This window comes from Pelmatolapia mariae, linkage group LG7, assembly GCF_036321145.2.
Source record: "Pelmatolapia mariae isolate MD_Pm_ZW linkage group LG7, Pm_UMD_F_2, whole genome shotgun sequence".
Lineage (NCBI taxonomy): Eukaryota > Metazoa > Chordata > Actinopteri > Cichliformes > Cichlidae > Pelmatolapia > Pelmatolapia mariae.
Window position 1 is genome coordinate 43754309 of NC_086233.1, and position 26856 is coordinate 43781164.

General features: G+C 40.3%; 1 protein-coding gene across 1 annotated transcript; it reads left to right on the top strand.

Annotated features, from left to right (window-relative positions):
* Positions 1–457: 457 nt before the first annotated feature.
* On the top strand, positions 458–25668 carry snx33 (sorting nexin 33). The gene is made up of 2 exons (XM_063479229.1): positions 458–2836; positions 22591–25668. Exons 1-2 carry the CDS (start codon positions 1417–1419, stop codon positions 22842–22844), a joined length of 1674 nt encoding a protein of 557 aa, XP_063335299.1. The 5' UTR covers positions 458–1416; the 3' UTR covers positions 22845–25668.
* The last annotated feature ends 1188 nt before the right edge of the window (positions 25669–26856 follow it).

Genomic DNA, 26856 nt, shown 5'->3' on the forward strand with positions numbered 1-26856 from the left:
TTTGTTGAAGCTTTGAAATATATACCATGTCAGCGTTATTGTGGTAGCCAATAGGAAGTAAGTTTCCTAAATTATAAAGACTATATTTAATAGTAGTAAGCATCACTGCAATAACAATAATACACTAAATCGTAATTATCGCCAACATTAAGCTTAAGTATAGTGTAAAGTATAATTTATTATTCTTTTTTATACTTTTTAAAATTTAAGTTGGCTTTCTGAGTTCATAGTTTTTCCATTATTTTCAGAAACCTGGTATTTATTTTCATTATTCAAGAAAAAATATACAAGAATAAACAAAACAAAAAACCCAAAACAAACAAACTAAACTCGAAAATACAAAACTATAATATTCCTGGTAACCCATGACATAAATTGTGCTTGGATGTTGTAATCTTCTGTGTATGTAATGCTCCTTCCCTCCTGGAGGGGGCGGCGTTGAGCCTGTTCCGCCTCTTCCAAACAATATAAAGGAGCTGATGAAAAAAAAAAGGCGAAGTTGCCTTCAATTGTCTGACCGCACGTCATGGAAAGAGTTACTTTGTTGCCGCTCGCAAAGGAATAAACTCCAAGAAATAGCAGCGGCTCGTGGCGTGTGCTGATACTTTGTGGGCGCGGATTGTTTTTTGGCCGTTTTCTGCTTTGTTGCTTTTGCTGAATCCAAAAAGGATCGACTGAAGATGCGCAGGAACCTGTTTACAAGGAACACGCAGCAAGTTTCAGTGTGAGGGAATGCGGCGTTTAAAAATGCACAGGGATACCATTACTCATCCATCTGTTTTTCCTTCACACCGGGCCACTTTGTCCTGGAAGTAGTCCCATCACGGATGGTTTTAAAGCTCGGTAATGAGACACAATTGTACAATAAGTTTACAGCGAGGCTGAAGCCCACTTTGAGAGGATTTTAAAACGACCGTCGGCGCTTGGAGGAGCTCTTCGGTGAAAACACTTTTGGTTTTGAACCTGTTGTGTTTGTGATGAGAAAGGAGGCACGGGGTCCTTCTGTATTGAGAGGCCTATTGTGTTACAGATCTTTTGTAGCTTAAAGTTCTTGTTAGACCTGCTAGTATAATGCAATAATAGATCAACAGCCTCAATGGGCTGAGTATACTAATTGTTACCCTAGGCCTGTTTCAGACTTTTTTATTTTTGGCAGATAGAAGTAATAGTTTTATGTAACTTTTGACAAGCTCTGTGTTTATTTAGTGTCAGATCATTAAATTTACATAGGTCATATTGTGCTGTGGCACACACGATCGAACAGCTGCGATGCCATTTGATATGAGTTTAAATATTACAGTGAGCTAGTGTCAAATGTTTCCAATGTGGCATGCACCGAGACAGCAGCATCGATATAATCTAAGCACTATGTGCATGTAGAATTCTCTGGTTTTGCAGCCACGGGAGTAATCAAAGATGTCAGTGAAAGCCAAAGCCCTCTATACTTTTTTAAGCGAAAACAATGGGGAGATTAGCATCCAGGAGAATGAGGAACTGATTATCTTTGACGAGAACTCAGTGGACGGCTGGTTTCAGGGGGAAAACAGCCGAGGGGAGAGGGGTATCTTCCCTGCATCTTATGTGGAAATTATACGCAGTCGCTCCAACTCTAATGTGACCGACTGCTCCATAAGCCCAGCGGGCTCTTTAGGAAAGGACTTCTCCACTCCAAACACCTCGCTCCATTATCCACAAAATGATTATGACGATGACGATTATGACGACTGGGATGACTGGGATGACAGGTCCACTGTTGTGGATGATGCTGATCACACCAGGAATCCTGGAGCCAATGGACATGCCCCTGAGAACCCGATGACCAACAATCCCAATGTGCACTATCGACCCAAGCCGGCATCCAGACAAGATAGTATCACCAGTTCTAGGAAGGGCAGTATGGTGGGCAGGAACTTGAACAGATTTTCCAGCTTTGTCCGCTCAGGGGTAGAGGCATTTGTGTTGGGTGATGTCCCCATGATGGCAAAGATAGCTGAGACTTACTCCATTGACATGGGTCCCCTGGGGCCCCGGTGGAAGGAGAATCCAAAGCCTTTCTCCTGCTCCATTGAGGATCCCACCAAACAGACAAAGTTCAAGGGCATCAAGACCTACATTTCGTACCGGGTGACACCAAGTCACACAGGGCGTCCCGTCTACAGACGTTACAAACACTTTGACTGGCTGTACAACCGCCTGCTTCACAAGTTCACTGTGATCTCTGTGCCTCACCTGCCCGAGAAGCAGGCCACGGGGCGATTCGAGGAAGACTTCATTGAGAAGCGCAAGAGGCGACTGATACTGTGGATGAACCACATGACCAGTCACCCAGTCCTTTCCCAGTATGAAGGCTTTGAGCACTTTCTCATGTGTGCCGATGACAAGCAGTGGAAATTGGGCAAGAGAAGGGCGGAGAAGGACGAGATGGTGGGCGCGCACTTCATGCTAACCCTTCAAATCCCCAAAGAGCACCAGGACCTTCAGGACGTCGAGGAACGGGTCGACAACTTCAAGGCCTTTGCCAGGAAGATGGACGACAGCGTGATGCAGCTGACACACGTCGCCTCGGAGCTGGTGCGCAAACACCTGGGTGGATTCAGGAAAGAGTTCCAGCGTCTTGGAAATGCCTTCCAGTCTATCAGCCACGCATTCACGTTGGACCCTCCCTATAGGTCAGATGGACTCAACAATGCCATCTCCCATACTGGCCGCACCTATGAGAACATTGGAGAGATGTTTGCAGAGCAACCTAAGTATGACCTCTTCCACATGCTGGATAAGTTGTCGCTCTATCAAGGCCTGCTCGCCAACTTCCCCGACATCATTCATCTACAGAAAGGTGAGCCTGAGAAATTTTAACGTATCAGAGAATTTTCTGATGAATCTGTGCACGAAAAAAAAGCAAAACAAATGCCACAGGAGTCAAAAATCGTAATGATAATTGCATCCATATGCTGGGTACAATTATCAATACGGTTGTTCAAACAAACAAATCCACACACTGGGCCACATAATCAGCTTTTCTGTCATGTCATTTACAATTTGAATTTATCAGAAAGCTGTGCTGAAGGGTAAAGGATTAATTGGTTCAAGATGTCATTTTGTTAACCTAAATTTTGTGACTTATCCATCAGCAATCAGAGAGCCAGCATCAGCTGCAACAAGAAAGCGTTTCATTTTGCTAACTGTTAGGAATAATATACAAAGTGTCTGCTAATAGGAACATGGTGAGCTGACAGCCCACAATCATGTTTTGTTGCTCAAGCCGTGCAGTTTATTTTGTTATGGATGGCAGACGAGGGCAGGCCTTCCATAGCTCCCCTTCCCTCATGACAGACACAGACACGCAGATACACAACACCTGAGCCCAAGAGTAAATCATAGTGTTAGTCTGTTATATTTTTCACTGAGGGGTGAATATTAAGTTGTTTATTTATTTATTTTTTGACGGATGCAGTAATAAGAATCGTTTTAGTAATTTTATGTGGAAAAATGCCAGATATTCTTCAGTTTGAGTTTCTTAATTGAGAGGATTTACTGCTTTTTTTTTTTTTTTTTTTTTTTTTTTTCATCAGTGAAAAAATAAAAACAACAGATTAGTGTAATAATTTAATGGTACAACAGTCAGCCATGTTTACTTGGTTGTCATTGACAAGAAGTGGTCTATGTAGTCAGTGTAGTCACTATAAGAGGCATGTTATCTGGTAGGTTGTCAAGCTAGTGTTACAGTATTTTGGTTCGTTTTCCAGGTTTTAACTAACAAATTAGTGCTGACACACACACACACACACACACACACACACACACACACACTTTTTTATCTCTTAGTTAAGACATTGAATTGATATAACGCTTTCCCTAGCCTACTCTAACCCTAACCATCAAAAATGAACGCCTAACCCTCAACCTTCGTTGTAATTTACCAGTCTTCAGGAATAGTTCTCCAGACTTCTTGAAGCATATTCAAAACAGTTCTTTGCATGTTGCCTACCTTTTGCTCTCAATCTACTTCAGTATAGCTGAGGTGTGTTTAGTGTGTTTGGGATTGTTGACATGCTGAAAAATGAATTAATTGCTAATTAGATGCTTTTAAATGGCGACTCAAACTCTAATGGTCCTTTGGTGTGTTTGCCTTTCCTTTGGTTTTGACAAGATACCTAACACCACTGGCTAAAACACGGCTACAAACCATTACAGAGCCTCTGCCGTGTTTTACAGATGGCTCTCTGTTATGTCTCTCTCTTTAATCAGAGATTTCAAATCTGGTTTCATCCCTCCATAAAACCTGTTCCCACGGACTTTCAGTTCAGTTCTAATTTGGCATACCTTTGCTTTTTCTCGATGTGTTCCTTCCTTAAAAATGGTTGGTGCACATACTATTTTTGTGGTTTAAGATTTTTTCACAGTACTGTATGCACTAGTATATAGTTTTTAGTATATTATTGCTTCTGTTGAAAATGTGAAATACACATTACCCTTTGCACAAGTTTTCAAAAACGATGCCGTTGGATATTAGCATAGAAGTGTGCAACGAGTACATTTATTGACCTGAAATCATGAAACGCACCATTGTTTTGTAACTGTGCTGCTCCTTATTTGCATATGCAATTTTCTGTTTGTGATGCCTAATTTTCTTAATCCTACATGGAGTTCTGGTAAACTTGGAGCTTGTAAAGTTTTACGCCCGAGCAGAGCACAGATAAATCAGCATTCTGTGTCAGCTCTCAAATAAACAACACATCAACCGATTGGAGTTTGTTCAGGAGGAAGGAAGGGGCTGCTACCAGTGAGGAAGGAGGAACGCTGTTGGTAAATGTTATTATCTCCCTTCAAACAGCTGGTGCGTATTATCGCAGAGGTCATTCGTGTTACAATACAGCTAGTTATACGAAAGCACTCCACCCAGGAACAAAAGAGAAAATGTGAGCCGTCTGAATGAAATTAAAGGGCCAGTCCACCAAGACACCCCCCCCAAAAAAAAAGAAAAAACAAAACAAACAAACACGGGGAACCTTTCAACCTCAGAGTATCAGGTCATGCAGATAGTTTCAGTGTTATGTATTGAGATTGGTCGGCCTCTGATATTGAAATTTATAATCCATTCACCTCCACTAATAGACAATATAGTAAACAGAATAAATAGAAGAAAACCGTGTTTACTCCAAAGAATCAAAGTTGTTAGGCCTGGCGTTCATTTGCTCTTTTGATACTATAAGTTCATGTGGAATACCTGAATGGGGGTGATTGACCATTTCAGGTAAGATGTTTTTGTTTAGCACTCAACATTAAGCCTGGATTATTTAAACCACACAGTTTCCAACAAATTCAGATTTTATTTGTGTTTGTGGCATCTGTGCGTACCCATGTGTGTTCATCTACGTATGTACAGCTCCTGCAGGGTGAAGGCTTGCCCAAGTTTTTTAAATAATACCTTTTGAAAAGGCAAATAATGTATTCACTAAATGCTACATGACAATAATGAAACAATATAATGCTGCTTCTTTAGTGAGACTCTTGCGGAACAAATGCCAGTGTTACCATCCTGTTCTACAGCTGTAGATGCAGTAGTAAGTAGTACAGTAGTTCCTCTACTCTTTTGCAGGATCATTGAGCTCGTGTAGCAGCACATGTGCCAGTTCCCTAATGGGTAAAGTTCCCCTCCAGCTTTTAGCAGACCTTCGACTACCAGACATCTGAGTATGCACACTCAGGGGATAGGATCCTATCTGTAGAAGCAGCTAATTTATAACATGACCACTACAACAGAAACCTGGCAACCAGCTTGCCTGCTGGTCAGCAGCGACTAACCTTTCAAAATAAAAGCGAGGAGCCTGTCGACTCGCAAATGGATTGTGGGTAGGTGTCGCTGACAAACAAAATTATATGTTAAAATTATTTGCCTTGTATCCTTGGGCTGCTGCTGCTGATATAACTGGGCTGCCCACCCCAGTAAAGTCTGCGTGTGAGGAAACACTGTTGTAATAAAAGCATGATGTTGGAATCTACATAAAAAGTTTGATTTGGCAGCAGTGTCTACAAATAGTTCTCACCCCTAGCCAGGAGGTGATAAATACTGTAGGACACTGTATTTTGTTCAGGCAGAGACCCTTTTCCCTCTGCTGAGTCTTCCCTGCCGGTCCACATAACTCCCCTTGATGTGACTTGTGTTCTGCTGAACCAGATACAGCTGTGGCAACAGTCGGAACACAGAGATCTGAGGTCGACCTTTTCCGGTGCACTCCTCCTCCTTCATCCCTTATGGCTTTTTCTTTATTCCCTGCCTGCCTTCGCTGAGGTCTACAGGAGCTGATTTTTAACTGTGATCCGTGTCAGGATGTGAACTCCAGGAATTTTAACTGGTGGTGGGCAAGCGGGCCACGAGGGTTGCGTGAGGAGAAGGTTTTGGGCAGTGTCAGGAAAATCTGAGGGTGTGCTCCATTTGTGTTTTTATCTGAATTGAACAGACATTCACTTTTGGTTTCTGCCTTGAAATCAGTCTGCAGCCAAAGCTGCCGCACATGCTTCAACTACGTTTCGCTATCCTTCTTTACATCTTTTTCCCCTTGTCCCACATCTGCCCATATCAGAACTCTCTGACTGGGAAGTTTCCTTGGCTTAGATACAAGAGAAGGTAAATCTATCCTGGTTTCAAATGCTTGATCTCCTAACGGTGCATACCGCTGTGCTTTGAACATCTGCCAAAACAAATCCCTTAGTTAGACCTTGATCTCATTTGAATACAATTGAAAGTCTTGATGTGAAGAGTAAATAACATTGCATTGTTGGACAATAAAGGCCTTCTGAGGGTTTTGTGTGAGGCGGATCTAAGCACTCCCAGCTACAGTTGGGATGCCTTTTACAATCACTTGCTTGTTAGTCATCCTGGCCTCTGAAATTGACTTCGCTCCTTCACTTTGAATGATTGGAGTCATTGTGCTCCCTCAGCGTTCATCAGGTCTTAAATATTACATGTGTGATTTTTTTTTTTTTTTTTTTTTTTTTTTGTGTCCAGTGTCTGTGAGAATTTGGGTAGAGATCATGTTCTGTAGATTCTGTACCTGGCGACAATCACTGCACTGATCTTACACAAAAGCCACTCTTCAGGTGTTCAATACGTATAAAAAGAAAACACAATAGAGTGAAACCAACGCGCTCCACAGCGAGGGTATCGGACCAGATGATCCGGTCACATGTTTTGTAAGATGAGATCAGGGGTGTTGGCTCTGCATGAAATCGGGATCTGCATCACCCGAGAATGACATGTAGAGCAAAGTAAGGCCACGATCACCGTTCAGTTGTAAAACTGAGCTGTTCAGTTTGTATTTTTATTTTATTTTTTTTAAAAGGAGTGGACTTTTTGTCTTTTTGCTCCTTTAGCAGCTGCTTGTAGTTGGATAAAACCTGCTGTGATCCACACCAGATCATTATGCAGTTTGAGAATGAACTAGCTACCCTGGGACGCCTTTAGCAGGGCAAGAGGTTAGTTGTCCTCCATATGGCAACGCATAACAAAACCACATGCAGGCTCTTGCATGCGCATTTTTGAATGAAAAGATATTTTGCTTTCCAGCTCCGGGGAAATGTGTGTGCCAAATGCCCTGTTGATTTGAGCAGATAACACACAGCCATCTAACTTTTAGTTCTAGTACTTATAAGACAATCACACAGCTCTTTGGTTAATATCCAAAGACTTGACCAGGAGCATGTACGGCGTTAATATGATCTGACAAATCTGTCGAGGATTAACATTCCATATGTTGGTGAAAGCCCAAAGCCAAAGGCAGCGTTTTCTGCAGGTGCACAAACAGCAGTCTGTGCAATTAGCCTTGGATTTCGTTAGCATACAGTGGACAAGTTATGGCAGTTGTAATTTGGCCGATTATAGTTCCCTTTTCTGACTGTAGTGACTCTGGAGAGCAAAGGTGTTTTGCTGCCGTTTGCTCACTCATAAATCTTGACAAAGGCTAGCACCTTGGCTTCACACACACAGCTTATCCACATGCTTCTGCATTCCTGTCTGTGCTGGCCCAGTGCAATGTTGTTTCACACTGAAGGAGATCACAGATGTCTCAGAGTCCTCAGTTTTTACCAGTGCCGCCTCCTTTCTTCTCCCAGAGAAGCACAAATTCTGCAGCCTTAGTCCAAAAAAAGGCACAAGTTACAAGTGAAATTAGCTTATATGGAAAAGATTGGCACCGTGTTTAACAGCACACAGCGTGACCGCTAACTGTGAGCGTAATAGCAATAAAGTTTGAGACCTCTCTGTCAAAAAGTGAAAATTATGCTCTACAGATATTCCATAATTCAGAATACCAAGGAGGGTGTGCTAGCCAGGCTGGCTTCTCAAGTTTAAACTTGGCGTGTTAGTGTGTAGCTACAAAGGCTGAGTCTTCTGCTTCGGCACATTGATCAGCATAAGTTTACTGCAAATGTGCCATAATCAAGTTTCAACTTGGCAGGAAGACACTGGTGTTAGAGTTATAAATTTAGAGTAAATGTTACTTACGACTGATCTAGAAATCGCACCAGTACCAGTCGAATATCCCAGTAAGACTGGCCAGTGTCCTAGTGTGCACTCTACCAAGACACTGAAAAGCTCACCTAGATGCAACCATTTTATTGGCATCTGTACTTTTCCTGCTGTGACACATGGAAAACCACACAGCTGGTCACACTGTCAAGCATGGGTAAGAGCAGATTGAATTGTAGAGCTATAACATATGTGCAGTGTTTTCTGTTTTAATTTATTTATTTTTTTAAAAGTCTGGTAAACGATTGATGGTGCTGGGCAAGTTGCACGAGAACTGTAACAATACGTTTTTCCCCTCCTTAGTCGTAAGTTATAATATTTGCTTATTGCTCTGTTTATGACCAGTTCCACTTCACTGGAGTAATAATTTACCCCACAAGCGGAGTCAACTTTTAGTCAAACTTCCAACTTTCAGACCTGACAGGCAGAAAAACTTCCTCATATCTACTTCACTTAAGTTTAGTTAAGTGAATTTAGTTCCCGTTGCTTAGCCAGAGTGCACACATTGGTGGTAGCCTCACTATTAGATCCTGTGTTGTTTATAACTTACTGCTGCTTTGCCATATCAGAGAGAGATGAATGATTTTTAAATGTTTTATTATTGCAACGGCTTAAACTTGAAAATAGGATGACAGTGTTCTTTATAGGGTTTCAACCTGGAAACAAGGGGTGGCCCACTGTTATGTTGGCTAGTGTGAAATTGGCTTACTGTTCCTGTTTACTATTTTTGATAAACTAAGAACAAGACGAAGGTTTATATTTAATACTGGGGCTTTTCCATATATTGTCAAGGATAACTGGTATACATTTTACTGTGATGTCACTGTATAGCTATGCCATGCGTTTATGTTCATTTAAAAAATAAAATAAAAATAAAATAAAAAAAAATTATACAAGCCCAGAAATGTTTGACATTGAGAGCTGTGTGTCATCCTCTGATGATGATTTAGTAAAACTGGAACTACTTCAACAATTTCCAGCACATCGCAATGCTTTCCAAAATATGCAAGAAAACTGTCCCCGCTAAAGGTGGAAATACCAAACATGTTTAACCGCTTGAGTCATAAACATACTGTAGAGTACAATGAGACTTTGATGGAAGAGTTGCTAGCAGTTAAGATGTATGACCCAAAAGCACACAAGTAACTCAACCGACATTGGCTGAAAGACTAGCTAGAGTACTAGCTACAGCACTAGCTAGTACTGTTGCTATCAGCTAATGATGTATGACCCAAACGCATACAAATAACTCAACCAAGCATGGCTGAAAGACTAGCTAGAGTACTAGCTACAGCACTAGCTAGTACTGTTGCTAGCAGCTAATGATATATGACCCAAAAGCACACGAATAACAACCAAGCTTGGCTGAAAGACTAGCTAGAGCACTAGCTAGTTGCTCTCCAAATGGAAGAGCAAATGGTGTATTGTGTGTAATACAGTTTAATATGTAATGTGTAATATTGGGTGTCAGAAATATCATTATCACACATTTCTGTGATATTTTCTTTAGGCTTCTACTCAGTGCTGTTTTTACCTGTTCATCTGACATCACCTATGTCCATAAATCTAGTTAGGCTGAGTCATTGTTTGCACTGCTGTATCTGAAGGAGGCTAAACATGATTCGGTGCTCCCACTGGCAAATATAACCAATACTTTCTCTTCATGCTGGAAGTACCCAATGAGTCTCTGTGTCTCCTTCCTCTCCCTTTGTTTTTGCAGAGTTACCCATTTATGAATTTATCAAGCACTGCTATTCTGTTTGTACCACTGCCTAACCAGTGATTACATTACAGAGGAGAGAGCACGCTACAACTCGAGTGGAACATGCAACTGTACAAAAATCTAAATTATACTATATCTTTTTCCAAATTGTAACTTTTTTCCAAAAACTCCTGAAAATTAGAGCCACTTGGTAGCAACGATCCTTTAATCAAAGCCTTGAGTGCTCACTACTCTAAGTGAGCACTTAAGGCACTTTTTAATAAAAGTCATTCACCCAGTCACACACACATTCATACAGTGCTTCATCCTTTGACTTTGTGAGCTTCCTAACTATTATGGACACATTCCACTATGATGGATGTCTCAGAGGCATTTTAGGGTTCAGTATCTTGCCCAAGGTCACTTTGACATGGAGACCTTAGGAGCATGGATTGAAATGCGGATTAGATGGCCTGCTCTGCCTCTGCCTGCCTGTCCTGGCTGCTTGGGTGGCTCACCTTGCCCTCTAAAAGCTCTGGTCTGTCTGTGTCTCTATCTCGGTATGTAAAATTAATCTGAAATAATAAATGTGATGTTTTTGGGTCTCTACCTGTTCGCAACAAACTCTTACTCGGTGTAGGTTGCATTCTGTTTTCTTGCCTTTTTTTGCTTGCATTGTCATGAATAAATGGAAACTAAAAGCCATTGCCATCTGTATTTGTTCATAGTTCGGCTGTGCTTGGAATAAGATACACCAGTTAGCTCGGAGAATGGTGTTTTTGCCCCGTCTATAAAGCTGCATTACAATTTCTACATCAAATCCAGCTAAAGTACAGCTGACGTGCCACTAGCTAACATGTAATCCTCCTTTTTCTTCTTTATCGTTCTGTCTTTTATAAAAGTTTTTAGTTCAAAGGTGTCATTCTTCATATAAGTCTCTTAATTTTCTGCTCCACTAATAGAGATCGGAAATTCCGTCAGCCCAAGTTAACTTGTCTAGATCTAAGTATTGGTTTGCCAATGTATCTTATTAGCCTACTGTTACTGTTTCAATATATTCCACTTGGGAAAAAAACAAACGGAAAAATGATGTTCAACAAAGAGTTTAAGAACTTGACAAATGTTATAGCTTTATACTGTTTTACCTGATATCCTTCTACTTATGTGCACTAATTATGGATGACAGTAGGCTTCATTCTTTGATGATTTGGTCATTCTCTTACAGGCTGTCAAGTGGGAGATAAACTCCCTTTGTCTGTCTATTTCTCTGTTGTGACTCGTTGTGTTTGCAGAGACACACCTAGGCCAACGCACATCTATGGCGCTAACACGTCTTGAGTGCACCGTCTTGCTGTGCGTTACATTTCACAAAAGACAACTTTGGAAAATGCTCTGACCTCATTCTCCAAATATCAGCCAAAGTTCATGTGTGAAATCTACTACTGCATGTATGACAACAAAAGTATACAATCTGCGGCTTATTATATTGATTTTTTTTTTTTCCACATTCTGCAACCGATTACAACTTCGGGTGCTGGGGTGGCTGCAGCTCAGGAGGTAGAGCAGGTTGGTGGTTCAGGCTACGTCCACATTAATGCGTTTTTGTTTGAAAACGCATCGTTTTCTCTCCGTTTTGGCCTCCCGTCCACACCGAGATGGCGTTTTTCCCAAGGAAAAACGCAGCGTTTTGAAAACACTCTCGAAAATGCATACATTTCAAAACGGAGCTGTCCCGTTGCAGTGTGGACACTCGAAAACGCAGACTTTTGAAAACGATGATGCATTTTAGTCATGTGATGCAGTCATGTGACCAATTAAACAAAGATAGCGGGGGGCATTACACAGCAGTTGTTTTGTTTGCTCTCAATTTTGACAGCCCTATTAAAGATTAATATCAGTTTGTACATGCTCCAGATAGCTTTTCTTCAAATTATTTAATTCTCACTTGCTTTTTGCAACTTTGTACTTTTGTGTTACTCGCAGCAACAACTCCACCTCATTGTTAGTCCATTTAAAAAACTCGGTGCTTTTCTTCGACCTTTTGCCGCAATGTTTCAATGAGTAAAGTAAATAAACGGCAGACAGAAATGAGGCAGGCCGAATCTTTTTGCGCTTCACGCATGCGCAGTACTGGAACGTAAACGTTTTCGGCCGATTCAATGTGGACGCACAACTCTGTGAAAACGACTGAAAACGCTAGTGTGGACGCAGAGGGTTTTCAGACTAAAATGCCGTTTTCAAATCTATCCAGGCTAGTGTGGACGTAGTCTCAGTCACTGGCTCTCTGATACATCTATCGGAGTGTGAACATGTGTGAATGTTTGCCATAAATAGGGCTGCCACGATTAGTCGACTAGTCACGATTACGTCGACTATCAAAATCGTTTGAAGCTTTGTAAGATCCCAAAAGACGCAGGAATAAGTAGTAGGATTTAAGAGTGTAATAACGGACTGAAACAGAAGATGGCAGCACTGCATGTACAAGGATGCCAGCTGCCGTCAAACCCCGAAGAAGAAGAAGGAGCAGTGTCCGGTATCGTAGCTGTGTCCAAATTCAGGAACCGCATCCTCCTGTGCCCGCATTTGTAGGCCGATTACGTTACAGCGACACGACGAAGACTGTATAAATTCGAAGACTCCGACAAATGCGGCCCACAAATGCGTCCTTCATTTCCCCAGATTTGAAGGATGGGTCGGGTGTATACTTCGTGGCCCAACCTATCCCAGAATTTATAGCGCGGCCCTGCTCTGTTTCCAACAATGGCGGCAGCTACTTAGTTTTAATATTACTCTTATTATTCTTTCTGGGTCACAAAATAAACGTTTAACATATTTTCAGGCGAGAATGTAGCTGTGTAAACTTGAAATATCTGCTCGATAGCTAGCCGGGGTTCAAGGCTCACTAGAGCCGGTGAGAACACTGGACTCCCGGCAAATCGTTTTCAAACCCACCGCCGTCTTTCGCTACTCAGGTTAAACATGATATATAAGTCACTTAGTTAACTTAAAAATGTTATTGTTTGGCTTTTTTCAGTATTTTATTTGTTCCTGAGTAAATCGGTTTGGCTGAGATTAAAGTTATAGTTTTTACACTGCTGAATAAACGTCAAGCAGACAACTGATTATCAGAAGTGTGAGATGCTCGAGAAAATACTCCGGTGTCCTGTTATATTTTAGATAGCAAGGAGCAGACGGCTGAGTTTATTAAACTCCACCGAAACAATCTGCAGATTTCATTAAAATTTAATAAAATATCATCTTGTCTTTATTTTTAGTTAGCACATACCTTAAACACTTAAAGCTGTAAGCTAAAGATAGTTATATAAGAGCAGATGCATGCTGGTGCAGTAAGCTGTACGTTTTACGTCCAATGGATGCATGATCTGATTAGTTGACTAATCGCAAAAATAATCGGTGACTAGTCGACTATCAAAATAATCGTTTTGTGGCAGCCCTAACTGGAAACACAGAAAACTTAAGCATAGAAAAAAGTGCTTGTATGACTGGGTGAACGAGGAATGGTGTAAAGCGCAGACAGATTGCCAGCATGTTGCCGTCAGTCTGAATGAGTCTGTATCCATGTCGAGCAAAACCTGAGGGGGCTTGACTCAACTTGAACAGTATGCTGGTTATAACTCTATAGAGCTGGGGGGTTGATGAGCAGAAATGTGATAATTAAGTATGAATTTATGTTTAAGAGCAACAGATATGTGATTTTTGACCATTTATCACAGTTAATTGCTCAATTATAAGAAACAGATGGCAGATTGCAGACTGACTCCATCTTATCTCATTTTGCAGGAGAATAAATAACTGAAGTAAGATAACTTTGTCTTATTGGATAAAAGGATTGAACAGCTGTTGACAGCTTTTAACTTTGAGCACATAATTTGCTTTTTATATGATTTATATGATATTACAATACTCAACATGTCACAAAATGTGAAATTAACAAAAAGTATTGCAATATCATTGTATCGTGGGCTGTCTGATGATTCTCACCCAATAACTACCATAATCTGCTAGTTGATATTTTACTTAGTGTGACCTAAAACTATCAACTGAGCCCCTGAAGTCATCAAGAAAGTGTTCACTAAGGTCCCAAAGATGCCAAAGTTTGAGGGCCATTTGAAGCCTGAGGAGCTGACCCCTACTATCCTTTAAAAAGAATTTAGTTTTAAGACATTTCCAAAGTTAACAATGGACTGTGGTGGTTTCCAGGTTTTTGTTTTGTTACTATGTCTAAGCTTTAATTGGTGCTGACTAAGGTAGGCAGTCCACAAAGCAGGGATGAATTTATTTTGACCACGGGAACAACCTTAAAGTCATACTGGCCAGACATTCTTCATCAGAACTGCATGTCTTACTTTTTCTTTCTTTTAAATTTCAGCTGCCTCTGCCATTGCAACACTTCCAAGTAGACAAAAGTAAACACTCCATTTATTCCACAGAAGAAGAGCTGACACTATTATATATTAATTTGATGTCACAACCAGAAACACAACAGAATGCCTTAAAACCCAGAGGGATTTCAAGGCAACCCGACTCTTGTCTCACAAATCTTAGTAATAAATAGTTATACAAAGCATTAACTGTGACATCACGGCTCCTAACTGCTCATTAGTTTTGCTTGATATGCGATGACAGCACTGATGCTGTTGTTGTCTGAACTTTTGTGAGGTAGGCCGAGTTTGAACAGCTAAGTTGTAACAAGGCCAGACATTTTGCTCCAGTTGGCAACTGGAAATGCCAAATATTTTCATCCTCGTCCAGTCCAACTTTTGATTTCACGTCGACATACAGATGTCGGAAACCCGACTTGAAAAGAATTGAAATAAATCCCTTTGAAGGGGAGCGTTGTGACTTAACACCCCACCCCCACCCAGCGAGAAGCAGAAGTGTACATATCTTTCTTAATAAACGAGTACATCATGCTAGCATAAATGTTTGGCACGAGGGTGGATTTATAACTCTGTCTGTGTAAATATGAAATATATAGTCGTTTAAGATTAGAGTCTCTCTAAACATTAAAAAGAAGAACAGCTGTTGAACACATCAGGGCATGGCTTCAATTAAGAGATTCAGTTTGCGCTTTGGAGCTGTTGAAAGTCTTTTGTTGTAGTTCTGCGAGTGTAAGTGTTGTTGTCATGGTTGAAAACTTATTATCCAGGGTGCAGAGGAATTTTGGACTATCACTCATTCTGTTTTATTTTAAAACTGTTCCTCATCCTCAAAGTACTGAAAAAATTCGAGACGTTTGCTTTTTGTGTCTGTGTCCATGCATTGCATTAACTTTAAAGATAACATTTCTGAGATGGATAAAGGTTGGTTGTGAGCACATTCCAGCTCAGGTCATTAACTCCAGCTCCGTTTTATCTGTGTATCTGATTGGCTGCTGTAAACACTATTACATTTCCTGCTAACTCAGCAGAGGTTTTTTCTTCATGTTTGTCTATCCTCGAGGCTTTTAAGGCCAACTTTAAACGCTGGCAGATATCGCAGAGTCCTTTTGACCCCGTCAGACATTCTTGAAGAAATGTCTCTTCTCTTTTTCTTCTCTATTTTCAGCTTTTCTGCACATGATGTTCCCTTCCCTTCCTTTCCTGTTTTTTTTCTCCCCCTCTGTTCCTGTACCCTCCTCCATTAAGACTAAATGTCAGTGTTTATCTTTGTTTTCAGATTTCTGTGCTTTATTACCTTGTTTGAATAAAAGTCGTAAGTGCTTCTACAGGCATGTTCTGGACTGAATCAGCTTAAAGGCTTTTAATAGCAACAGACTTGGAGCTGAATAGATAATAGTTGTTTTTTGTGATGTCATTGAAATATAGAGTTATGGTAAAACACGTGAGCATAAGTATTAGTAGTAATTTGAGTCTGTATCCAGTTTTCTATAATGCATCCATGATGAAACAAAATACAGCCCTGATAACAAAGTATTAAGGGGGAAAAGGAAATGGCACAGTATACAGGAAGTGGCCCTAGCATATTGAAGACTTGCTAGCGCGCTAGGTTTTAGGTTGCTGAGCAGTTAACCAACTAGACACTTTCAGGTGTAACTATAGATGGTATAAAACATGGACATAGCTTCCTGGTTAGAAAAAAAAAAAGCTAATGTGAAAGTGCCTTTTGACCACCAGATGGCGATAGCTGTGGTGACAAAAAGTCTATGGGAAAATAGCTTTCTGTTTTGAACTTTGTAAACACTTAATGGGTTGGTGGTCACATTATGTTTTATTTTATAAACTTTGGTCATATATTTCTAAATGGAGGATTACCTGTGGTATGCTGATTGGTGAAGGCATTTGTTAGCCAATGAATATGTGATTTCACAGTACAGCATTATATTGCGTTTTTGTTGTTGTTTGTTTTAAAACAAGATGGCGACGGTAAAAATGCTAATCTCTCAAGGCTGCACTAACGACTAACTAACAAACAAAGCTAACAAAGAGAGCAACCGTATTGATAGAGATGGTGGAGGCTAGCATAGCTCGCAGCAACTAGTAGAACACATAAACATTAAAGAAACTAAAACATAGTACACAGTACTACTGGTATATATTTTTTTCCAGGCAGTATGAAGATGGACATGTGTAGCTTCCAGTTCTGAAAAGTGAGATCAGTGGGGGAACGTCTTAACGTCTGCATTCTAGTTAATGGCCACCAGGGGGCTGATCTTTGCGCTTGTAAAGAGACTTCTGGTGTCCTCGGCTCCTGATGACTTTATTGATTTATTGAGTATATTTTTTAAAAAAGTCCAAGAGTCACTTGTCACATGTGGTTTCAAAACCCATGGGTGGCAACCACAACGCAACTTTACAAATGAAAGGTGGCATGATTATATAAAAGAAAGGCCCCATCCTTCTATTCTAACATCTGTGGCCGTTCCTCGTCACAAGCATGTGATGACACTGTTTGTGTAATTACACAAGTTCCACAGTGCACTTTGTTTTTTCTTTTTTTGCCGTTTACATTCTCAAAGCTGAGAGGCCAACAAAGAACAAATATGTCATGAGTTCACTGCGGTGCTTGACACAGACGTCAGCCCTTTTTCTCACACACACACACACACACACACACACACACACACACACACACACACACACACACACACACACACACACACACACACACACACACACACACACACACACGGCCCATTACTAATGGTCAGTGTTTTGTGGTGACAAGCCTCACTTGTCCTCAGTTTAGAAATATTTCTGTTTACCTCTGTCCAGTATGAATAACACAGACTAATCTTATTCAGGCACGTTAGTCCTTCCGGTGTTTGAAATCTTTGAAACAGTATTTCCAGATTTGTTTGTTTTACTGTCCGCCGAAGATTCATTTTGATTACGCAGACTCAGAATGGCTTTCTTGTTGGTATTTAAACTTTTAAGGCTTATAGACGACTACTCTGGTACCACATACAGTGTTATACAAGTCAGTCAGTTCAGCGACTGCAGCACATTTTTATGGATTTTAAAATGTCATGTCGTCACCTGCAAGATATTTTTCCTTTTGCTTTTCAGAGAGAGAGTAATTTGCCAATTCTGAGTCCTAAAGGGAAAGTGGGGGTGTTGTGTGTTTTGTGGTTTTCATTGCAGTAGTGATGTCATTACATACTGGAGACTGCACATTTCACATATTATCCCAGTACAGTTTAACACACACACACACACAGATACATGCACACACGCACACACACACAGCTCTAGAGAACTGCGAAGAATTTCTTTAAAAAGGGGAGGCCAAATTAAACCTTACTTTTAATAGTTCTTGAGGAAGTGTTGATTTTGTAATAACAGGGTAATTTTTGTTCAGCTCAGTGCCGCTCAACTTAGTGCTGGTAGGGTGGGGAAAAAAGCTAATTATTCTTTTAGAAAAGTGTTCACAACTCCATAAATTAGCTGCAAAAGCTGGCTATTCCACTGGTTTTCACACTCCACCTCATATTCCTCTGCAGTGACTGTGCATGGTTGTGGTAGACCTGTGACTGGCAGTTTGTTACTTGGTGACTATTCAAGTATTTGAAAATCATGGTCATCCAACATGGGTCACACGTTAGTGCACTGCTTAGTGTTGGCAACAGGCCAAGTGTCACCTCTGTGTCACTCTGGATTCCTCTCACAGTCCAAAGACATGCATGTCAGGTTACCCAGCTATAGGTTTGAATGTAAATGTGAATGGCTGCTTATCTCTATGTGTTAGCCCTGTGATATAGCACCCTGCCTTTTGCTCTGTGACATAGGGATGGGCCCCTTTCATCACTATTGTACAGTCAAATGTTAATAATATAAAGCTTTCTATACTATTCCAAGAGTCACATACCTTTGATATAAAGCTTTTCTACTCAACTTGAGCACTCAAAGCACTTTATACAACAAGCCTCATTCACCCATTCATGCACACATTCACACAAGCACTTTTTCCTGGTCAAAGGTCTTTCTATCTGATATTTACATGCATTGACACTCTGGTGAATGCGTCAGGAGCAACTTGGGATTCAGTATGTAGTTCAAGAATAGTTTGGTATGGAGACTGGAGCAGCTAGTGATCAAAACACCAGCCTTTCAATTGCTACATGACCTGTGGTACTGAGCTGCACCCTAAAGATAATGAATTCTCAGGTCTAGTGTTGGTCCTGTGACGTGTGTTTGTGGCAGTAGTGAGAATGACTTCATTCCTAACTAGGGATACACCAACTCAGCTATTTCCACTTCCAATCCAACACCATTACCCTGGCTGTGGTTAAGTATCTCCCAATACTGAGGTTGTTGCTGTGGTGTGGCTAAGTAAACACAGAGCAGCATAGAACTGAACTGAATGAATCAGCTTATTTTCACCGATTGCATCGCTTATTGTGTCCGATCCAACTTTTTGGGTCAGTATTGGAACGATATCTGATCCATTATCAGACTGATGCATCCCTACTTGTATTTTATCCCAAACCAAAATCTCTTCCCAAATCAAAACAAGTTGCTTTGATGCCTAAACCTAACCCTAACCAAAGAGAATGTAAGTAGCTGGTTTCTCATGCTTTCTTTAAAATGCGTTTAATGCGTCTGTTAGAATTTTATAAAAGCCATTCACATAGTATTTAGAGATCACAGTTACGATTCATGTGCAACAATTTACATAGTATAGTTCTACATTTCTAGCTACCCAGACAAGCTGATTCATTCTATATATCACCAACACGTAGTGCAGCTGTGCAGCAAACCAATAAACTTTGTCTTTAGATTTATACACACTATCCATATCTAAAGAGGCTCCACTTCAGTTTAAAGATGACTGCACTTCAGGATTTAACAGTAGGGCTGATTTAAATCTAATGTGACCGGAATCCAGATGACACAGAGTTAAAATTAGACACACTTGCCTAAAAAGTGCTGCGTTTTAATGTCTGGATCATAAAGAAATCTGCAGTCTCTGGAGAAAAATACCAATGACAGTGCTTAATAAGGACACAGTAATAGTGAAGTATACAATCAAAACATGCTGTAAACACGGACTTTCCGCTCTCAGTGAAGACATGCGTTTCCCGAATTTGCCCTGCAGTGACCCCAGGCTAAGAGAGAGGCTGTGGGAATGAGGAATGTAGCAATGTCTATTATCTCAACTGTCTTCACTCATTTCCTCTTCATTCTAAACCTCAAATGTATAATTGCATTTATCAAAAACTGTGCGACCTGACCGCACAGGCGTTCACGCTATAAAATATGTTTCAAGACAATAGAAGTAGCGTGATGGCAGCAGCAGTGGATCACAGCAGGAGGTTGCATAATCCTTTTTACTTGTGGCGATTCAGTCAAAGCTGTTGGAAGTGCTGCTACAATATGGACGACAAGCATTTAATCGCTTACATGAACGCAAACAAACCAACCATCTTCAGCTAGTTATTCTATTCACCCAACTCCTTTTGCTAAGGAAGAATGATTTTATGCTGCTGAATTTAAGTTTTCTTGTTGTCAGCTGCCTCTCGTTTTTGTTTCCTCCTTCTTTCTTTCACTCGCTCTGTGTCCAAAGCCTTCTCCAACCCCTTGTGGAGCTCTAATATCTCTCCAGCACACGCCCATTAATCTGTCACATGTGAAACACTGTGGTAGCTGGTCTGGTTAGGCAAGATAAACAAATCTAGCAACTTTCCAGACCACTGATTGTGTATCAGTGAGCATATGTAAAACCTACAGGGAAACAGTATGACACTTGGGAACTAGTTCAGTTTTACTTCTAGCCTGACGCACTTCTTTTTCATTTTGTTCGTGGATTTCGTGGCTTTAAATATTCTTGTGTTTAGCTGTAAGCAAGATCCTCTTTGTGGCGAGATTGTGCATCAGCTGTGCCAAGAATTTTAAGAGAGGAATTGTTTTTTGTTGCTTTGGAAAGCTAAGCAGCAGCATTTTACTATATAGTTTTGCAGGAAGTCAGAGAGGACGTTTAGCTGCAAGGAAGAGCACGTCAAGCTGTTGTGGGATTCTTTATGATTTCAGTCTCGCACACACACACACACACACACACACACACACACACACACACACACACACACACACAGAGCTATGAGTGCCTTTCCTTTATGTCCCGCAGACATGCTTTCTTGTGCTGCACATTTTCCTCTCATGTGGAAAACAGAATACATAAATGTAGGTCAGAGCTAGAGACTGCAGTCCACATGCCTCTTCTGCTGGAACCGGCTCCAGCTGCTATTCATGCTTTCCCACACTTCTGCCAGGAGTTTCGAATGAAATGCCGTGTAGCATGACCTCAGATTTACAGTTAATGGATGAGTGTCAGGCAAGTACTTACAAAGCAGAACACCTAGCTTGTCCAGACTAGTCCTGCTTCCTGATTTCGAGCTTAGGCTTTTTGAGGCTGACGGTCTGATGGGAAATGCAGCAATGGCGACGTGTCATCGGACTGCCATGTTCGGCAATTGGAAAGTTACTTCATAGCAGTCTGGGTGAATGTGGTCCCGACTAGCAGTAGGCACACTGAAACTAGACGTTTGGTATGCAGTGAAACAAGAAGTGATTGTGTGGTTTCCTCGGTGCGCTACCTATAAAGTGTATAGCTTACAGTAGTTAATGTCTGGGGAGAAGGTTACAATGTTTATCTTGAGATATTAAAATCAGCATAGCGATATAGCATGTTGTACTATAATGGCGAGTAATAAAAGTCTGTGACTGTTTCTGTGCTGTATTTATCTTTTATTACAGCATATGGGGTTTTTTTTTTTGGTTTAAAAAAAAAGACCACAGACAATTTAATTGGGAGGTGAAAGGGGTTGGCATTTAAGGATTAGATTTAGCAAATTAGACAAAAACATGGTGTTTAGCATGCAGTAGTGTTCTTTTATTTGCTTGGTTTATCATTTTAGATTTCTGCATCCACCCAAAAACAATAGAGGTACTGGGAAATATGTTGCATGTTTTAAATAAGTCACTCTGTATAATTCTACTAGCACTTTCACGTTTCACCCAGAGCTATAAAGTGATTCCTAAGAAACTATTGAGCTGTTTTCTGCAGACTCTCCAGAGCAACCAGAGCTTAATTGTCTTACTATAATGATTTTAGTGTATATGTGTGTATATATGTCTGCATGTTGCGCACCAAAAACGGTAATTCTTCACCCTCAATATACATAAAGCAATCATTTTGAGTAGAACACAACTAAAATAAAAAAACAAAACAAAACCCAAAAGGTTTATTTTGTCCAACTCCTCTGCTTATCCAACTCAGGGTATCATTTTACATTGTACTTGTGTAAAAAAATTACAAATTTACATGTAACCAATTCAGTTAAAGTCAGTATTTATTTATTTATTTATTTTGAGACATCATCACACATACAGCAATTATTAATATCTGTGTGTGTGTGTGGTGTTTTTTTTCTTTTTTAAATAAGATTTATTATAAATCCCCATTTTGATTGATCAGCCATATTGATCATCGCTCTAAATTGAATGTCAAGTTCAGCGTAATGAAAGCTCGTTATGTGGCGGTCACCAAAATTCCTCTCTGTAATGGAGTTTTGTTGGAGTCGCTATTAAATACAGAGTAAAACATTTGAAAAAGTGTTGCAAGCCTGGCAAAAAAATGCCCACAGGGCATCATCTTTGAGGTTTTTGTGTCATTCGCTATTACGTCTGAATGAAAAATGCAGTTCTCAGAAGCTCGGAGAGTAAAATCAAAACAAACGTGCGTTGCCCCACACGCCACAGAGTTAATGAGAACCTATTGGCATTTGTATGAACTGGACCTTTTAACTTGTGGTGTTGGAGCTTGGTTTCTACCCTGGTACTCCTTTGGCATAAACACAAAATGACATGTTTGCGCCTTTTTTTTTTTTTTTTTCTTGACACAGGTGCCTTTGCCAAGGTGAAGGAGAGCCAGCGGATGAGTGACGAAGGGAAAATGGACCAGGATGAGGCTGACGGCATTAGGAAACGCTGCCGGACTGTGGGCTTTGCCCTCCAAGCGGAAATGAGCCACTTCCATCAGCGACGAGAGGTGGACTTCAAAGACATGATGCAGGCCTACCTCAGGGAGCAGATAGCCTTTTACCAGCGTGTTGTCCAGCAACTGGAGCGCACCCTGCGCATGTACGACTGTCTGTAAAGACACCGGACTGCTTTCTGGGTCAGGATGTCAAGAGAGAAAAGGGAATGCACACACACAGGGGGAAAAGGAAATTAAAGTCTTGACTCTTTCATCAGTGGTTCAGTTAAAAAAAGCAAAACACTTGCAGATGAATGAAGCGTGGGTTACTGGAAAGACCTGCAAAGCCAGTCACTCCTTCACTTTGATAGATTCAAAGTTTATGTTTTATTATTATTTTTTTTTTTGTGTGTGTGTGTGTTTTTTCTTTTTAAGACCTACTGTATCTTTTATTTCTGAAATACACAGCACACAGCATATTGTTTATTTGACATAATTTAAGGTGTTGGTTACATTAAAGTAAGAGTATAGGTTTCATATTCATAGTGGATCTATAGTAGAAACGGGTTCTGTTTTTAAAGTCGTCCCTTTTCTCTTGAGTGTTGTGTAGCGTGGCCTCCACCGGTGATTGATTGAAGTCACATCCAGTGTAAAATGTTTAAACTTTTAACTAAACTTTCAAGAACTTTCATTAAACTATCCAGAATGTCCTCATCAGTACTTCCTGGCCAAAGAAGTGCACTGTACGCTCAAGAGGAATTAGCCTTGTCGATTGCTCGCGTGGCTCAGGCGTTTCATACTTCACGTTAGTTACTTTAAAGAAAAAGACAAATGGCTGTCTAAACTTTGCACCATGTGAAAAATGTACTGATACCGTGTAATTTCGTGAGTCCTTTTTTTGTTTTCTCCGTGACGTTTGTGCCTTTAAGGGGGACCGTTGTCTGTCGTCTGCAGTGTGGCTTGTGTTTTACGGGGCGAATTGTTGGAATGAGCTCAGTTACGAGACAAGTTTGCACATGTTCTTTTTTTTATTATTATACTTTTAGGTCATCCTGGGTGTGTTTGTGTTGTGTGGGTTAAGGAATGTAACGCTGTGCAGATCAATTCCCTTGTCCTTGATGGACAAAACAATGTTTCTTTATATGTAGCAGCAGGTGTATCTGTAAGTTTCATATGAAAAGTGTTCAGGTAGTTTAAGTGGAGCAACTTGTAATCATATAGTTAAAACGAGACCACATTCCTCCCATTGTATTACCAGAGTTTTGTGTTCATATTAAGCATTTTACAACACTGAATGCTCACAAAATAATACTTAGTCTCTTTCCTATAGCCATAGCAAAGAAATGCATTAATTCACTTCCTTGGCATTAGTTGGATGAGGAGATTATTAGCACACTGGGCCTTACTGCACTCCCTCAGTTAAGAAATATGCAGTTTTAGCTTCTAAGCAAACTTCCAGCTGATTGGCTGTCCCTAATAAACAAGATTTGACCAGCAGGTGGGCGGGGCTTCTAAACTCATAGACAATTAGTAGTGTGATACTTTTTTGGCGTCAATCTGATAGAAGAAAATACAGGGCCAATATATTTCCGATACCAAATACCTTTAACCTACAAAGGCATGAATTTGCAAATTTTGAATACATTTTAATTACCACTACCACTACTCTGATTACTGTGATTATTTCCACAGTAATTACTTGATACATCAAAACACATCCCTCATCCTTTCATGTATTTTAAAACTTTTTCTTTTTTCTGAGACCTGAAATGTTAATGTTCCTGTCTCTAAAGCACTTTTGGGTCAACATCTGTTGTTTAAATGTGCTTTAGGCTATAAATAAAATAATCGGGAACCTGGTAGCCTGGTGCTGTCCCATTGATGATTAAAATGAATGTCTACATTCCCATAAATTAAAACTTTTGAAAAACTGATGTGGAAACATTAATTTCTGATTTTATTAGTTGTTTTGTTGTTACCTCTTGAACAGGTAGCCCATCAAATTGCCTCCTGTAAAACCAACTTGTCCTTAACCCTTGTTTTTGTACTTATTAAGCAAACCAGATGCAATGTGCTGAATATAGATTATTGCAGTGCTTGCAGATTTTCTTTTCTTTAGTCATAGCTAGGCTAGCTCTTTTCCTTCTTTTCCAGTCTTTGTTCTAAGCTAAACCAGGTGCCAGCTAGAGCTTCTCACGTAACTGACTTGACCAGAGAGTGGAACTGATCCTCTCATTCGACTTACAAATCAAATACGTTTCTTATTTTCCCAACATAAAACCGTTACTTTAACAGCAAGTGGCTGTGAGGGCTAGAGGTCCACTTACTCATCTGGTTTAACAAGAGAACATTTTCATGGCAACTTGCGGTTTAGACGAGACTATCTTTAGCATTACCTCGAGGGAATGTTTTCTGACTCTGCTTTGGGATTGAACAGGGGTCGATCTAGCGGTGGTGTGTTTGGGTGTGGGTGACAAGTGGAATGAATTCATTTTGAAAATCTGCTGCAAATTTTAGTCTTTTAGAATCTTATTATGAGTGTCCTGTAACAAAAACAAAAAAACATGCTGACTCGGCATGCAGGTTTCCCGGCAAACGAATGCTCTGTTGTGTGTGTGTGTGTGTGACTCAGATACCGGTACTTTTCAGTCCACAACTGCAGCCTTCGACTGCCTGTTGTTATCTAATTTTGAACAAATTTTTGCGTTTCATACGTAAATTGTATTTTCTTTTCTTTATTTTTTTTTAATTTCTGTCAGAATCTACACTCATGACAGACCAAAGATGTGTTAGATTTTTTTACTGGGGCACTCGGTTTTGTTGTGAAATGATAAATGCTCTCTGGTTTTCTTATTCAGTCTGTTTCAAATATTTGGAAAGACCAAAAAAAAAACAAAAAAACAAAGCAAAAGAGAAACATTCCACAAAGAAATGATCACGGACACCAAAAGGCTGGTGCAGGATTTGGGGAATACAAAGACATGCAAGGCAAAAAAAAAAAGAAGACCTCTTTATGTTCCAAAGCTGCACGATAAGTTAAATGAAAGGCATTTCGCACAGATGACTGTTTCTTAATACGGATGTTTGACTTTGTGAGTTGTAGGAGCTCTGTGCTTTAGCTTCTTCCTCTGAAATACCAGATGGTGATTTTTTCAGTAAGGAATGTGTCACTTGATTAAGGGGAAGAGGACGTATAAATCTTAATAAAAAGTCATGATGGTAATTGCTGTCTTGTTTTTGTCGTCCATTCAGAAGTCACGCCCTGCACTAACATTGTTCCGCACATATTTCATCTCCACTATTTAGCTGTTGCGTTTCTATTTATGTGAATAAATAGAAACGAATAAAGAAGCTGATAACTAAAGCCTGCATTGCTTGTCCTGTCTTCCTCCTCTCAGCCCCCAACCGGATGGCTGCCCCTCCCTGAGCCTGGTTCTGCTGGAGGTTTCTTCCTGTTAAAAGGGTGTTTTTCTTTCCCACTGTTGCCAAGTGCTTGCTCATAGAGTGTGTTTTGATTGTTGGGATTTTTTCCATATTTTTATAGGCTCTTTTTTATTGTGTCCACTCTGTGCGTCAGGATATTGGTGATAACAGGATCTGATGACACATGCAAACAGTTTTCCCCCAAAAGTAACCAAAACAAGCACTGCCAGGAGCTGTTATCCCAATTTTCCAGTTTGCGTAAACATACGCAGACAGTGAGATGATAACAAAATAAATAAGACTCAAACAAATGTATGAATATCCTGGCTAACCATGTGAAAAACTGGGGTTAGGGAATCTTTTGATTCAACAGCTGCTGAAGGTCTACTTACGGTGGGGATCCCCTTAACCTTTTGCATTTACACACATTCTGATGAACATTTTATGGAAAGTTTTCTTTAAAGAATGAGGCTGTCCCGTGGAGTTGATTCTCTTGAGACATTGTAAATGCCAAACTATCGCCTAAAGAAGTATTACAATACATTCAAGTGAACCCAGGCTTTTCTCTTTAATGTGTTCCAGATGTTTCGGAAGCGAGGATTTCATTTGGACAGTCAAATCAACATGTTGGGTTGTTAAAGTGAAGGAGTTGTTGGCATTAATCTTAACAATCGTAAGCTCCCTCTTCTGTTTTAACCCCAACGGCAGGTGTCTTAATGACACTACTTTGTTAACCTTTAAGTTCCTCTGCGATGACGTCCTGCAGAGT

Excerpts from the sequence above, each read along its gene's own strand:
- snx33 (XM_063479229.1), top strand. The coding sequence starts at position 1,417 with ATGTCAGTGAAAGCCAAAGCCCTCTATACTTTTTTAAGCGAAAACAAT. Across the intron at positions 2,837-22,590 it reads CATCATTCATCTACAGAAAG|GTGCCTTTGCCAAGGTGAAG; the intron begins GTGAGCCTGAGA and ends TTCTTGACACAG.